The sequence below is a fragment of the Apis cerana genome, linkage group LG9 (assembly GCF_029169275.1).
Source record: "Apis cerana isolate GH-2021 linkage group LG9, AcerK_1.0, whole genome shotgun sequence".
In the NCBI taxonomy this organism is placed as follows: Eukaryota; Metazoa; Arthropoda; class Insecta; order Hymenoptera; family Apidae; genus Apis; species Apis cerana.
Window position 1 is genome coordinate 10,678,165 of NC_083860.1, and position 16,819 is coordinate 10,694,983.

Sequence of the window (16,819 nt, forward strand, 5' to 3'; positions counted from 1 at the left end):
TAAAAAATTTATTAACTTCTTCAGGGACGTGTTTAGTTTTCTTTAAAAATTATTATTAAGTAAAAAAAGAAAAAAAATTAAAATACTCTTGAAGAACTGTTCACTATAGAATTTTTTAATAATATAAAATTTGAAATTGATGATATTTTACTCGACAATTATTACCTCAAAAGGATTTATGAGTGACTTGTTTCTGAAGAGGTTAAAGAAAAATTACTTTCAATTTTTTCATATAAAAAAAATTTTCGAAAAAAAAATATAATTCACAGATGTGGTAAAGGATTCTCGAAAGCTTATATAGAGAAAAGGGAATATAAAATAGGTTAGAAATATGAGACATCAAACTTTCATACGATCTTTTTCAAATATTATAACAACTAAAACATATTTTATCTTCCATAGCAATTGTTGTTAATAATTATCTTTTCTTTTTACTCAGTGAAATTTATTTTAATTTTATTTTATAATTTTTTTAAAGAAAATATAAGTCATATGGTAATAATCGTAATTTTTATATATTAATGAAGATTTGAAAATTTTCGTGTTTTTGATTATAATATGATAAGAGAAAATGAAATAAGAAATATGAGATATATTTGACTGATAATAAAATAATTAAAAGATTCAGAAAATATAATTTATAAATGTTATTCATTTAATTACCATTATTTTATTATATTTGACACCATATATTTATTATATTATTATAGATTAATACAAAATTCTATTAGTAATTTAAGTATCCGAATTTAAACATTACTAGTCCGATATTTACTTAAAAAAAGTAAAAAATTCTGCACAATCCATAACATTTATTTTTACGTAACATAAAATTCTTCAAACTTTCTCACTTACACCCTCTAAAAAATAAAGTAGTATCCCATATTCGTGCCCTTTCCTTCATACGCAAAAACCTCGAAAGAGATAAGTATTGAGTGTCGAGTTTAACGTCGCGAATTGCGATTTAATAAAAAGAGAAAAATTTGTCGCGCCTTAACAATGCACAATTTAACGCACGCGTTATATAGCCGTTATACAGGAAATGGGAAAGCTGGTATCGATCATCGTAAACCGTAAATAGATCCTTGTAAAACTTGAACGAGCCGTTCAGTTTCCGCTAGATTAATAGGGGGTAGCCCCGATAATATCGAGAATCATCACCTCGATAATTTCCAATCTTGATTATTCTCTCCCTCAGAGTTTATTGACGCACGTGTCCCGCGCCACGAAGCAGACGTTGAACAAATTAGGGGTGTTCACCGTGTCGTCGTTTCACGCTTTCATATGCGCGCGAAGCCCTTCCCTGTTGAACAATCTGTTGGCGGGGCGAGGGGCCACCAAGAGAAGGCCGCCATTATTGTCGAGATCCAACAGCGGATCGAGCAGGAGATCCCTTCAAATTTCGTCCAGAGATGATGAGAAGACGGTGAAGGTTTTCGTGCCGGAAAATCAGGTAGGATAGTTGTTCAAGAACTTCAAATCAGAATTTCCTATTTGTCGCACGATAAATCTTATTTCTCTTCGAATATTTTTCATCTTTTTCCTTTTTGTTCTTTTCTCTTTGGATCTCTTTCGAACGAGAGAAGATAAAGAGGTTAGGAAAAGGTTCGAAGAAAATAACGAAAAAAGTTTTAAGAATGAAGTTATAGTTTAAGTAATTAATTAATTAAAATGCTCGAACAACATTTATTCGTAGTTATTATAATTAATCTGTTATAATTTCGTATAACCTCAACCGTTTGGCGGTACAGTTATTCGCGATTATTTTTACGTTTCGAAGAATAAATTATCGAAGTAAGATTATTCGTAACTTCAACTATTAAATTTTATCCATCTATGGTAAGTTGAAAGAAGTACGATTCTATACACGAATACAAATATAGTATAATCGAATCGAGTATATTTGGATGCTACTTTGTGTCAACAATGCACAGTAGCAACGATTGTCTGTTAATGCAACGAAGAATATTGTTGATGGAATTATTCGAGGTTATTTTTTTAAGGGGATTGATTTATAATCAAGACACGTTTATTATAAAAATGATAAATTTGTTTGTTATTATAGATTAAATCTTTTAAAAAAAATTCGAAAATTATTACGCTCGTGTTCAATGATTTTTCTCAAATTCTGAAAATTCGAAATAGCAAATAGAAGATTCGCTTATTTTGTTTTATCGATAGACTCGTTTTTTCTATACATTTCGTCATTTCTCCTATTTATCGTTATGCTTATATATTTTATTTACAGTTGGTATCCGTATTTGTGCGCGATGCTATGACAGTGGAAGAATTCCTCGCAAGCGCTTGCAACAGGAAAAATCTTAACCCGATGGAACATTTCGTTCGCGTGAAGAAACGCCGCGACATGGAAGATCATAATTATTTCGTACCACATAGAACCGACTTGATAGAGACATACGTGAGTATTTTATATAATGTATATTGTGTTAAATTAACCGAGAGAAAAGACACGTAGAAAACACGTCACAGTAAAAATTCTATAATTTTCGAAAGTTGGAATTTCATTTCCTTCTTTTTATGATTGCTTCTAAACGGTTTACGAATATCGAAATACATTGCCGCGATGTATACACACGTGGAAACATATCGTGACGCGCGCATGGATATAAGCGACACTACAAAGGTTCGAATAATGTATATTAACATTATAGTGAGTATTTTATATAATGTATACTGTTAAACTGTTAAATTAAATTGTCGAGAGAAAAGACACGTATAGAAGACACGTCACGGCAAAAATTCGAAATTTTGTGATTTTCAAAAGCTATTTTATTTTTTTTCTTCTGTGATTGCTTCTAAATAGTTTACGGATATCGAAATATGTTGTCACGATGTATACTCACGTATGCATCGATACAAGCGACACCACAGTGATTCGAATAAAGTATATTAACATTATAGTGAGTATTTTATATAATGTATACTGCATTAAACTTATCGAGAGAAAAGATATATAGAGAATATATCACGGAAAAAATTCGAAATTCTGTTTTTTATTTTTGAAAATTATTTTATTTACTTTCTTCTGTGATTGCTTTTAAACAATTATGGATAAACACGCTGCGATATATACACATGCATCGATACAAGCGACACCATGGTGATTCGAATAATATATATTAACTAACAAAATTAATTTTCGAATATATAAAAAGCAATTGTTTCGATGCAATGTATAAGTATTATTATTAAAATTTTATAATCCTCTTTTTAAACGTTTATAGATTGAACAAAATACGCGTATATAAATAAAGAATTAATCGATAATTGATCGGTCATATTTAAATAATTTTTTAAGAAGTCTTTAAATTTAAATTTCAATTTCAATTAATAAAACTATATCAAAATTAATTTTAATGTTTACGGTTATCTAATAAATTCTTTAATTTAACCATTGATATTTATGAATTAATTTTAATCTTATGTTTAATCTTATGTTATAATTATATATAATAATATTATTAATAATTTCTAACTTTAATTGGCAATTTTTTTATTCCTTTCAATGTTTGAGCGATCGATGCAATATATCTTCTTATAGTGCTTTTTTCATTTAATAATTTTCAATTTTATCGTTTTTATTATTAAATTATCACTGTTTAGCTATCCATATCATCTGGTCCATATCTATCAGATAATTTGGAATAAAATTATCGAGGACATAGCAAATAGCCATTCTTTTTTAATATGTATTTTTTCTTAGCATCTGTTTCTTTAGAATACCATCTCCATTTCTCAAGGTCCAGTTTACCGTACGTTTGTCAAATTCGAAACGCTTTCTAAATTAATTGCCTGCTATAACTCTTTTGCCACGCAGACATTTTGCACAGATTATTCAAAGATTCAAATCACAAATATTTTTATATCCATATATTTATATATATTTTTCATTCTATACTAAATCAAACGCAATGTTAATTTATATATATATATTTACTCGCGCATTTCTACGCTATATAAATTTTTAATGAAACAATAAATTATAATATAAAAAGTATTGTTTTCTAAAAATTAAATCTCCATATATACTTAAAAACCGGGAAAAAAATAATTTTGTCACCTCTTACTATTCGAACCACTGTGTCGCGTTAATAAAACCTTCATATTTCGCACAAAGTCGAATATTTGCATATAATTCCATTACTCGAATCCGATACGTATTTCATTTCGTGCATCTAGAATCCTTTGTTTATCGCTCCAAGTCAATATATCCAAATCCAGGTCACAACTTCAAGCAACCTGTTGAGAATTTTTAAACGAAAAATATAATTTCAGTTGCACACGCACGAAGTGGTCGAGGTGTGCGCGAAGATCCTGTATCAAGTGGAGTTGCAAAGGAACACCCTCGAACAAATGTGGGGATTCTCTGTGGAGGCTGAGCTGATCGAGAATTCCGATCGACAGGACGAGCTGTGCTGCTACGTCAGCAGAGTCGAGGATAAGAGCGTAGCAATGCAGAATGGTAATTATATTTGTAATAAACCTTTGGAACAAACCTTTCGGGCGATTTGCCCGATCGATTGCACGCACCTCCATCCATCCCTCTCCAATAAAACTGGCGGCTCGACGTGTTTGTATAAATAGAAGACCGAGTCGATCGAGCCCAAGATCCTTCTTTCCGTCCCTCTTTGATCTAATTTAAGAATGAAGGTGAGATACACGTGGAAACACAAAGTCGAGCGTCCTTAATCAGATTTTTTTTTTGTCTGCATCTACAGGATATCTTGTGGGGAATGACATTGAAAAATATTGATTTTTTTTTCTCCCCTCTCCTCCTTCTTATGCTGTCACTCCCTTATTATTGAACAAGCGAACTTGCAACAGACACATCCTTCAAACGAAGCATACATAACTGCACTCGTACCTATATATATAAAACTTATATATGTAACTTATATTACACCATCGATAAAAACCAAGTTCTCCCCTCCAGGTAATTAAATTATTCGCGCGAACAGAATATTATTCTTTTTCCTTTCCTATTTACTTTCCATTTTACGTGAACATTATTCGAAAGCATTATCCATCTCCGTTCCAATTTTCGCGAGTCGGTCAAGGATATTTTCCCATCTCTGCTTCTTTGCTTCTCAGGTATCATTAAAGGTGACGAAATCATGGTGATCAACGGCGCGATAGTGAGCGACCTGGACATGATGTACCTGGAAAGCGTGTTGCAAGAGGAGGTAGGTTTGTGCATGATGATGAGATCCTCGAGGACCGAGCCCCCGGATCTCACGGGGATAATGAGAGTGACCGACGACATAATCGAGAGTTTGGTTTGCCCGCCGCCACCCTCCGACCCGCCTGTTATAAGCGAAGAAATGATCTCTGGGTTAATCGTTCCGGCTCCTGGATGGAGTAAGCAATGCCCATTTATCGTTATAATTTTCGTTAATCGTAGTTGTTATAATATGGAAGGCTCGTGAGAGATTCGTTGAACGTATAATTCTTTCGATCGACAGATTGAAAATTAATATCGAAGATATATGTTACATTGAATCTTCCATGTTATATATTTATCGAAGGAGAAAATGTATATATGTATATACGTGATTACAGGCAAAGAAAGTATCATGCAGGAGTGCACAACGACATCTCACATGGAGAATGGTAAACAAACGTCTCGGACGAATTCGTTCGAGATAGAGAATTTGTTGAAAACGGCGGAACAAGTGACGGGGATCTGTCGATCGCCTGGTGAAACGCGAAAGTCGAGCCCAACCGGAAGCGTTGTTAGTTCTCATTCCCAAGCTTTGACGCCGAGCAGGCAGTTGAGCGACGCTGAGAAACTGAAGAAAGTTATTCTAGAATTAATTGAGACTGAACGTACTTACGTGAAGGTGAGAAAATTTTGTTAAAAAAAAAAAAAAGAAAGGGAAAGAAAGAAAGAAGAATAACTCGAAATTGATTCTTTCAGAATTTAAATAATTTGTTGGAGAACTACTTAGAGCCCCTTAAACGCGAAACCTTCCTATCGAATGCAGAGATAAACGCATTGTTCGGGAACATACAAGAGATTGTTACGTTTCAACGGCAATTTCTACAAAATCTTGATCACGCGATCGAGATGGAAGCTGATTTCAATAATTTCGATCATCCTAGTCAATTTAAGGTACCCGTTATTGTACTATATTTTTATCCATCTATCGAATTTCTGAAAAAAAATCTATTATATTTTTTTTTGTCAAAAAGGGTGTCCTGTTTTCCATTGGAAGTGCCTTCTTGTATTACGTAAATCATTTCAAGTTGTACAGTTCGTTTTGTGCTAGCCACTCAAAGGCGCAAAAGGTTTTACATCCAAGTAAGTAAGAGAAATTCTAATCCTTTCGACGGGTTGCCTATTTGCGAATTGATTAAAAAAAAAGAGAAAAGATCATCGTATCCGTTACAGATGAAGGAAACCAAGCTTTACAAGAGTTCCTGCAAGCGCGAAATCCAAGGCAGCAACACTCGTCGACATTAGAATCATACTTGATTAAACCTATTCAACGAATATTGAAATATCCTTTGCTCTTGCAACAACTTCGAAATCTCACCGACGAAAGAAGCGAAGAACACCAACACTTGATCGGTAAATCCAAATATAATTGGCCGTTAAGAAGCAAAGAAAATTATCTCTTCTTTTATTCGTAAATCGTATATATATATATGTATATGTATATGTATCGTGAATGCAGAGGCTTTGAAAGGTATGGAAAAAGTAGCAGAGCACATAAACGAAATGCAAAGAATTCACGAAGAATACGGAGCCATCTTCGATCACTTGTTCAGACAACATCAAAAATCTTGCAAGCAGGTAAATGACCCATTTCATCTCTAGTTCGTTTTTCAATTTTATTATTAGTTATTATTATTAGGAATTTATTTCTTAATTCGTTATATTGATTTATTAATTTTGTTAATTTTGTTAATTTTTAGATTAATAATATTGTTTGCTGGATTTTGTGGCAAATTTTGAATTGAAGACATAAAAAAAATATTGTTGCTTATTTTATATTAAATCAATTAAGATTTAATTTTATTTTTACATTTATTTATTCATATAATATTTAAATCATTAATATTTATATGTATATATTTTATATAAATAGAAGATTAGGAATATAAGAAATATATTATATTTATCCATTAAAAAGGATAATTGTGTAGATTTCTATTTTTGATATGATTTTATATATAAAAGGTTTAATTATTGAATATTTTATAATTAGAAAAATAAATTATTTTTCTACAATTAATTTAATCGTTAATAATTATATATCATTTACTGTATATTTTTTTCCAATAATATTAGTATTATTAAAAAATTATTTAATAAAAATTATTTAATAAATGTAATTTATATAAAAAAAGATTTAATTATAGGTATAAGGATATTAATTACGATAATTTTAAGAGTAATTTATACAAATAAATTAAATAATCTAAAAGATATATCTATAAATAATTCATTAGATAAGAAATTTCGCAGGACAACACAGAGGAAAGAAGAGTCTTTTGTTGTTTTATTACTGCCTATTAATTGATATACGCTAGTGTATAATATATAGTAGTAGAAGAAATTACATTATGAAATTACATTAATAAATTAAACTATAGTTACGAACCATAATTAGCCTACATATTAGAAATAAATTAGAATATTTTGAATTCTATATCTACGCCAATGTATCGAAGTTTGGATACAGATTGTCGTTTTATTATCTCTGTCGCAATCGAACGAATATAACGTGTCAAATACCACGTTAGAAACAAAAATACGTATAAAAATAGCCGATTCCTCCCATATTCAACTAATCAGATCCACGAATTCTTTCCACCAGTAAACACGTAAGGCGATTCTTTAATTTTTACATCTAATTATTTTCTCATTTCAGCCGATCGATTTAAGCCCGGGAGATCTTTTGTATTATGGAGGTGTCGAGTGGCTCAATATTTCCGACTTTCTTGGTAAAATCAAGAAAGGTTTGGAACTGCACGCAATGTGTTTCGTTTTCAAATCTGCCGTCGTATTCCTGTGCAAGGAAAGATTGAGGCAGAAGAAGAAACTTATGGTAAATAAAATTCATTTATTCTCATCGAGAATAGACTTAACGTAACAAATATGATATGAACGATACGTATTTGATCAGGGAGTATCGACGAAAGCGAATTCCAGCGAGGTGGAGATAATACGTTATCAAGTGTTGATTCCTGTAACGGAAGTGCAAGTTAGAGCCAGCTCCGCCAAAGACATGGAATCTCATTTCTTGTGGGAATTGATCCATTTAAGAAGTCAATTACAAAGAAGATCGGAGAAAGTATATGTGCTTTCCAACAGGTATCGTCTAAAACATTTATATTTATTCCCACTTTTAAAATGTTAAAAAAAAAACATACACACGCATCGTTGCCCCGAATATCAACCGCATCAACCCGACAAATCTTAATTTGTCGCGACACAGGTACATTTTCATGCTCTACGTATATAAAAATATGATACGTACCCGCTTCTCGTTGCACGTAGTAATAATTACACATTGGCACATGAAATCGAAACACGTTTCTCTCATTCGCAAAATATCATATATAGTATATACATACATGTATATACATCCTTTTGCGCTCGGTCGAAACAATAACTCGAGACGATTTTTCTCATTTTCGATGAATTTCTTACGACTTAAAGTGATTTCGCACAGAAATTAACGTATAAAATTTTTATACATATATATATATATGTATATAATATTTTACGTATCAATTCGCATAATTCGTATACGTTAAAGAGGTTAGGAATTTATTCACGATTCTAAAAAGATCAAACAAATAAATAAATATTGTCGTCGTTTGAATTATCGATGCTTGAGTGATCACTTCTCGAACACGAAAGGATATATATATATATACACATATCGCCTATATAATCGCCGATATTATTTTATTTGCCCAGCACAACGGAATTCAGGAACGCGTTTTTAAGGACGATACGTCAAATTATTCGAGAATCGGTCCGGAACATGAGCATACCGTCGACGAAACAAAACCTTAGCCAACCACCGATCAGCATTTCCCCACGAATGTCGACCGGCCACGTGGAGAAATTCGAGAAACAGTCGGCTGGAACGAGTCAGGTGGGGCAAAACGGTGGCAACGGCGGCAGTGGGGTGGCCACGTTGTCGAAGAAGAAACAGCAATTGTTGACAACGTCGCACAACGTGAAGCGGAAATACAGCCAATCGAAACAGGCTGTGGAGCACGAGAGCTCCGAGGATAAGGACAACGAGGAGGCGGGGGCCTCGGCCATTAACCAACAGCAAACGACATTTCGCTCCCGGAGCAAGACCATAAGCGACACATCCGGTAAGATCGTTTTTTCTCATGACGAGGCAGACCTCGTATCTCGTTTACCTCTTCACCCTTAACCGATTTTCACGGAATATATAAAAGTCGACGCGTTAAACGTGCACAGGGGAGATAAAGGTCGAGATGGACTCGGGGACGAAATCGGAGGGTGAGGAAGACTCGCAAGCTTTTTTAGGTGAGAAGAAGGCGAATTTGGGCCGTACACCGAATCATTTGACTTTGAGCACCACTTCGACAATTTCAGCAGGAAGTACGGGTAGTCAGGCGAGACTGATCCAATCTTCTCATCAACCGGAAAATTATCAACCAATCACGGTCAAGGAACTTGGTAAGAATATGTAAAAAAATAACTTTTTCAATTCTGTATTTATCTATTCTTTATTATAGTAATAATTTTTTTTTTTCGCTCAAGAGAAATAGTAATCATTGAAAAATTAAACGCATTATTCTTCCATTCTATCTATCGCGTAATGCGCTCTATATATATATATATATATATATGTATACATGTTATTGGTTGAAGGTTCGCCGATTTGGAAACCGCGGGAATTACCCTCGTTAGGTGAGTCCACGACGTTGCCACGTAAGGGTAAGTCGGCGAGCGAGTTTGGGGATATAAGCTCGTCTCATAGCGCCTCCCGAAAGTCTCTCATAGAAATCAATAATTGTGCTCAACAATCTAACTGTAATAACCACGTTTAAATTAAAAGAGAGGAGAGAGAAAAAAAAAGAAAAAAAATAGATGTTAACTGATTGACAAACTATCAAGGTTAACTTTAAAAAGAGGGGGAAAAAAAAAAGAAAAAAAAAAAGAAAATACAACAAAGTAAACAACTATTCGATTATCGCGTAAAAAAAAAAATTGTAAAGACTTAACTTAGCGCTCGCTTGCCGCCCACGCGGAATAGTTAAAAAAACAAAAAAAAGAAAAAAAGAAAAAAAAACTATTCTCGCCCCTGTACGCGTTTCCCAATACACTAACACACCAACTTCCGCACCACATCTCCTTCTCGTTTTTTCGTCTTCCAAACGCACTACGCGTTATATATATGTATAAATATATATATATATATAAAAAAAAATTAATAATAAAAAAAATGTCGTTGGTGCTACTCCTCTGTACAACGAACGATATTCAATTGTTTGACAGGAGAGAATCTTAAAGAAGGGAGAGAACTTTGCTTTTAGAACTTGTGCGGGAAACACACTTCCCTCGCAATCGATCGAACGACCGAAGAATGTTTTCGATATACGCATGACTTTATTATGCGCGAGTGATGACAATTTTAAAGTACTTTACGTTCTTACGCCGGCTATATCTTAATCTTTCATCCGCTATTGGATAGATGCATCGATCAGTTTATTGTCGCATCTTATCGATATTATATATATATATCGATCGAAAAATCGAATCATCGGTTAAAGTGATAAATTACCATAATATAAGGCGTCGTATATATATATATATTCTTGTCCATAAATCTGCCCACGTTCTTGAACGTAATATTTATTAAAAATATCTTTGAAATAATAATTTTTCGTTTTCGATCTTCTAAATACAAAATTTATTTTTTATCTATTTCGCGATTTATGGATGGGGAAATGTGCACACGTGCTAGAAAGTAAAACGAATTTAACGAAATTTACGAGATTTTATCTATTGATATTATCACATACATCGATCATTACCAACGCCACTACCAACGCTGTTGCCGCATCCCGTTATTGCAACCACAACTATACTAACATCTTCGACTTCAACCACCACACAATTACTACCGTTACTACTACAACCACTGCTATCGCTACTACTATCGCTGCTGCTGCTATTACTACTTCTGCGATTATTGCTGCTCCTGCTGTTTACAACTTATTGCATGCCATCCGTACAAGCACGTACGAAGCGATTTTCGTTTATACCTCGACTCTCGTCTCGACTATAATTATTTCACCATGTTTTCTTTTCTGCGTGGACGGCAATGCGACACCACGTAATAATAAAACTCTGTATATAATGTAATATTGATGCGATCAATATTGTCATTATTATTATTATTTATTATTTATTATTATTATAATTATAATTATAATTATCGTCGTCGTTGTCGTTACTATGATTATCGTTATGTGTACAGCATTCATGTTATCGCATATTGTATCAATCATCAAGATTTTTTTTTAATCGTTATTTTTATTATTATTATTATTATTATTATTATTATTATTTAATTATTATTATCTATTACTTAAGATTATCGTTATTTTTTATTCTAATTATTTAAATAATTAAATTATTATATCGCCATCATTATCATCATTATCATTATTATCATTATTATTTCTGTATTATATATTATTATTATAATAATATCGTTGCCGTAGTTATTACTGTTATTACATCATATTTCCTCATCTCTGTATTCGTTGTTGAGACGACACGCATCATCGTTATGGTCGACTAATTTGGAGACATAATATATATATATATAATACATATACATATATATTATATATATATATATATATCTATATATGTCTGTAAAAGAAGAAAAGAAAAAGAAAAGAAAAAAATATAAACGACGACGTAACGACGAGTAAATTTAGCGAACAAGTAAAAAGAAGAAAAAAATATGAATTTAACGAGATAAGTCGTATATATATATATATATACATATATGGATTTCAACAAAGAAAAGAAAAATAAAAAAAAAACGTACAACTATTGTGTGTACATATGTATGTCGCGTGTGTATGCGCGTATGCACGCGTTGTGCGTACGTGTCTTTACCGCGTATTTTACTTCGAATAAGTAACTTTGAAAACGGTGGCACGTACAGAGTATAGATACAATTCGTATACATGCATATGTGTATACATATGTACATATATGTATCGTATATGAGGAAGGCGGTTTTCCACATGTTGTCACATCCACACACATATACACACATACACGTACACATATACAAATACAAACGCTGAGTTTTAATCTCATTTTTTGGACTCGAGTATTCTTTTCGTAATAGGAAATTTTATTTTTAACGTTAACCAATGAATTATAATATAACTGGTGATAAGGATATTCGAGGCTAAAAATATTAAGGGAGGGGACGGGGGAGGGGGTGACAAGGTTTGCGAGGCTTTGCAAAGGAAAGGTCTCTTTGGTCGACGACCTTATATAAATATATAATATGTTGGTTGTTAAATGAAGCGTGTGAGCGAAGAGCGAGTAAATATACCTACCGACCTACCGCTCGACCGGTATCTTTATTGATCTTAAAGAGAATCAATTATGGTGATATATATACGCGCGTTTAAGCTTTTAAGATCTGTCTAAAATGAGGAAAAAGAAAAGAGAACAGAAGAGAAACGTTAATGAAAAGAAAGAAAACGTCCGTGTGGAATACCGTCGTAACATCGATGATATATATATATATATATTATATTATATTATATTATATATATATATATAAATATATATCACAAAAATTAACGATATTCGACGTATAAACGCAATGTTAAATGAGTACTAATAATAAGTTAACACGATATCGAGTGATTAATACTTGTAAATTAGAAAACAGAAAGTATATCTATATCTACATGTATATCTACATATATACGTATGTGCGTGCGTGAACGTATGTGCGCCCGTGGGTGTGTGTATATATATGGTATATATTAACATATATATATATATATATATACAATATATACAGGATGAGAGTAAATGGTTGTTCATAAATCTAAGGATATATATATATATATATTAGTGCACGTGGTGCACATCGTGTACGCTTACACTTTTCCTTTATTTTCTCGTTCTCCCTGAATGAATGAAGAGAATACACCGATTCCGATTCCGAGACAAACGCGATAGAATTTTGAAAAAAAGAAGACGAATAATGTATCCATAAATTTTTGAACATCACTTGGAATCATCCTATATATAAAATTTATTACGTACACATATATTATTTATATGAATGGCACGCATATACGGATGCATAGGGAGAGAAAAAAAAAGTTATATTATTTATTTTCTTCGAAACACTTCATCGAGGATCACGCGTTGACGATGTAAATCGATTGTGTCGAACAAGAGGATTTTATGTTAAAAATTACTCTATCTAAGTTTGATCACTTGTTTGAAACGAACAATGAAGCGTTAAAGTTTAATATTATTTCTTTTCGTTTTTACTGTTTACATTCTATTCCTTCTCGCTTTCTTTTTTCTTTTTTTTTCTTTCTTTTTTTTTCGTAAACGTTATCTATAATCGTTCGTACCTTCCAATGTGGAGAAAATAAGAAGCACAAAACGCAAAGTGTATAGACAATTTATCCGGACGAGTTTATCCTATAGAGTGAATATACACCATTTATTTTTATCGTCGAAACGGATCGCATTTTTTACCGAGCGTCTTCCATATTATATTTTTTCGTATAAACACTACACCTTCCACGTTCGACATTACCGATTTAGAATTCCGGGAAAATTTTTTTTTTTTTTCGATCTATCCGATAAAATATGTATGTATATATATTTCACCCGAACGAATCGAATATGTATAATACATAGAAGAAAAAAACGGAACACGACCGAGTGTATCGAGATTTTATTATGTGCTTTGCGCGACATTCATTTTTTTAAACAATGAAAGAATGAGAAAAGAGCGCATTAATTCCGATCTAATTAATTTCGATCGATTCGGTCACGATCGCATCCGATGACGACCGTGTGCAACGGGAAAGATTGAACTTTGATTGAACCCGTCTCTATTGCAAAGTCATCTTCGCACATGTTTGTATTTATTAAAGTTATCTTATCTTTGCAAAAAAAAAAAAGGAATCCATTAATATTTTTATCTATACACCTGTGTGTAATTAGAACGTTAATTGTTAAAGCGTCGATAAGCGCAACAGGATTATTTCAATAAACATTATTTTTCGTATTTTATATTCTTATATAAAAATCTGACTCGACTTCAAATTCGTTTATATCATTCATATTTATTTCTTCTTCCTAGTTCTATTTTGGAAAAAAAAAAAAGAATAAGAGATCAAATCAAACAAGATAAGTAGCGAGTGTAAAAAAGAAAGGAGAGGAGAGACAGGTCGAAACCGAAAATCGATCGATATATACTATATATATTTTTTTTTCCATCCAAAAAAAAGAGAAAAAAAGTTTGACCACACAGGTGCGGTAATAAAAAATTCTAAAACACTCAATGCTCAATTATCATCGTGTGTGCTCTTTTTCTCATTCAACATCCATATATACATATATACGTGCGCACATTAAACAACATATGCACACACTTACATTAGCAATCGCATAATCGCACACGTGCGCATATACACACAATACGTACGTAATGTTATCGATTAATATATTTCACGACAGAGAAGAAAAATAACAAAATACCTACTTATCGATTACTACTAGATGTCATGCGTGCGGATTTAAAAAAAAAAAAAAAAAAGAAAAAAAATCTACAGAAGATTTTCCGTTGCTCGAGTTATTGCATTGTCTACTACTATTAATACTAATACTAATACTAATACTAATACTACTGATATATACACACACACACACACACAAACACACATTACACAGGAACACAGACACAAATTTTATTGTATAAATTTTTTTGCCGAGATGCGTCTCCGAACAAAAAGTTTGGCATTTCCCTTTTTTCTCGATCCGCAGCGTGACAGATCCTACTCATTCTACACGCTCTACGCTATAAGATAAGATTCTCTTTCCCCTGATAATGAAAATCGCGAGATGAAAATGTAATCGGCTCGGGCTTACGTTCAAGAGAATTATCCACGATTTTTTCGGAGTCGAGATCGAAATCCAATATCGAGAACGAAACGTTTTTTATCTCGACGATCGAATGATGACTTGAGGAAAAAAAAAAAAAAAAAAGAAAGAAAATTGTAAACGTTTCGTATTAAATTTTGACAATCAATGCGAAGCTTCGAAGACTTGCTATTCGTGTCTTTTTCTTTTTTCGTTTCAAATCAAAGAAGAAGAAGAAGAAGAAGAAGAAGAAGAAGAGAGAAGGAAAAGGGAGAAAGAGGGAATTAGGGCGAGGGATAAGCGTAATAATTATCGTTAATCACGTTGATAAGCGTTTTAATAAACAACAATAAGTATCGTTATTTAATTAAGGATAAATTGAAAAAAATGGAGAATCGGCGCATTTTGCGGAGGAGAAGGAGGAGAGAGTAATGGAACGGAGAGAATCTTGGGCCCGAGGAGGGATGTAGGTTTCGAAAAAAACGCGCAAAGTTCCTGAAGATTAAGATAAAACGCGGCCAGAATGAACACGCGGATGAAACGAGAAAAATGGCGAATAATGGACGAAACGTAGGTGGAGACGTATCTTGGTAAAACATAGTTGGCCTAGTAACGAGTTTCATATTTTTCGCCCCGAATCGCAGTGAATCGTCGAATAATTATCATCTATTATACAATATTATTGACATTATCCACAAATTTTATTGAAATAAAAAACTTTATCGATACCGTTGAACATAATGTACTTGAATTATGACGACGACAACTTCGATACTGTTATATTGGAAAGAGGGTGATGGGTGGGAATGAAGAGAAAAGTGAGAAGGATAAGAAGAGGGAGTGAGCGAGCGAGAGAAGTATAAGTGTGCGTGTGATTGTACGTGAAAGAAATGAGTGAGAAGAGAAAGAGAGAAAGGGAGAGAGAGGTAGAGAGTATGCGTGAGTGCATGCGTGTGGAGAGGAAGACAGAGATGGCGGAAAAGTATACACACGGACGCAAACCGTTCGAATGGATGTGAATCCGAACATTTTAAACGATCGATAGAATTATTATTGTATAATATAAGCGGGAGTTAAAAAAAAAAAAAGAGAAAAAAGAAAAAAAACTGCGAATACGAAAAAAAAATAAAAGCAAATTGGAACAGGGTGGGCTGTTCGTGGTAAAAGACGAAACAAGGGATAGGATAACGATTACAGTAAACTATGTAACTATGAAGTCTTTCCATCTTCTTTTTTTTCCTTTCATTGTGTCACGTAAATACGTCTTTACACGCGACTCTTGTGTGCGATGAATCTTGGATGCGATGAGTAAAGAAAAGGGGGAGGAAAAAAAAAAAGAATAAAAAAGATAAGAAATAAAAAAAGGGAAAAACCTTGTAAGTACGTATATTAAAAAAAAAAAAGAAAAAAAATACGCGAACGCGCAGTGTAAACCATGTTGTTTACGTTTCCATCTATTGTGTAATTATACATTAGTAATTGAACATTATAATTACGGTAATTCCTTGTATTTATTGTTATCGTTCCTCGGTTATGCGGAAATGTTCAAGGATGATCCATTTGTACAATCATTGAGTCATTAAAATATGATTATTCGGTATCAAAGTTGCTTTATTCCCTTCCATATTCCTCTTTTTCCTTAATTCT

At 32.7% G+C, this 16,819-nt stretch overlaps 1 protein-coding gene across 26 annotated transcripts in view; it reads left to right on the forward strand.

Annotated features, from left to right (window-relative positions):
- Window positions 1-16,772, forward strand: part of LOC107997512 (protein still life, isoform SIF type 1) — a 34,893-nt gene extending 18,121 nt beyond the window's left edge. For 21 of the 26 annotated variants that reach the window (XM_017056145.3, XM_028666550.2, XM_017056149.3 and 18 more), the window contains 14 exons: window positions 1,199-1,453; window positions 2,249-2,419; window positions 4,297-4,483; window positions 5,113-5,379; window positions 5,581-5,861; window positions 5,939-6,133; window positions 6,214-6,322; window positions 6,413-6,592; window positions 6,699-6,817; window positions 7,899-8,075; window positions 8,154-8,341; window positions 8,954-9,363; window positions 9,473-9,694; window positions 9,890-16,772. In XM_017056145.3, the coding sequence (XP_016911634.1) occupies window positions 1,199-1,453; window positions 2,249-2,419; window positions 4,297-4,483; window positions 5,113-5,379; window positions 5,581-5,861; window positions 5,939-6,133; window positions 6,214-6,322; window positions 6,413-6,592; window positions 6,699-6,817; window positions 7,899-8,075; window positions 8,154-8,341; window positions 8,954-9,363; window positions 9,473-9,694; window positions 9,890-10,068 (2,940 nt within the window). In that variant the 3' untranslated portion in view covers window positions 10,069-16,772. Of the gene's footprint in view, window positions 1-1,198; window positions 1,454-2,248; window positions 2,420-4,296; window positions 4,484-5,112; window positions 5,380-5,580; window positions 5,862-5,938; window positions 6,134-6,213; window positions 6,323-6,412; window positions 6,593-6,698; window positions 6,818-7,898; window positions 8,076-8,153; window positions 8,342-8,953; window positions 9,364-9,450; window positions 9,695-9,889 lie in introns of those variants that run through there. The other 5 variants (XM_017056152.3, XM_017056153.3, XM_017056154.3 and 2 more) reach the window with 5 other exon arrangements.
- The last annotated feature ends 47 nt before the right edge of the window (window positions 16,773-16,819 follow it).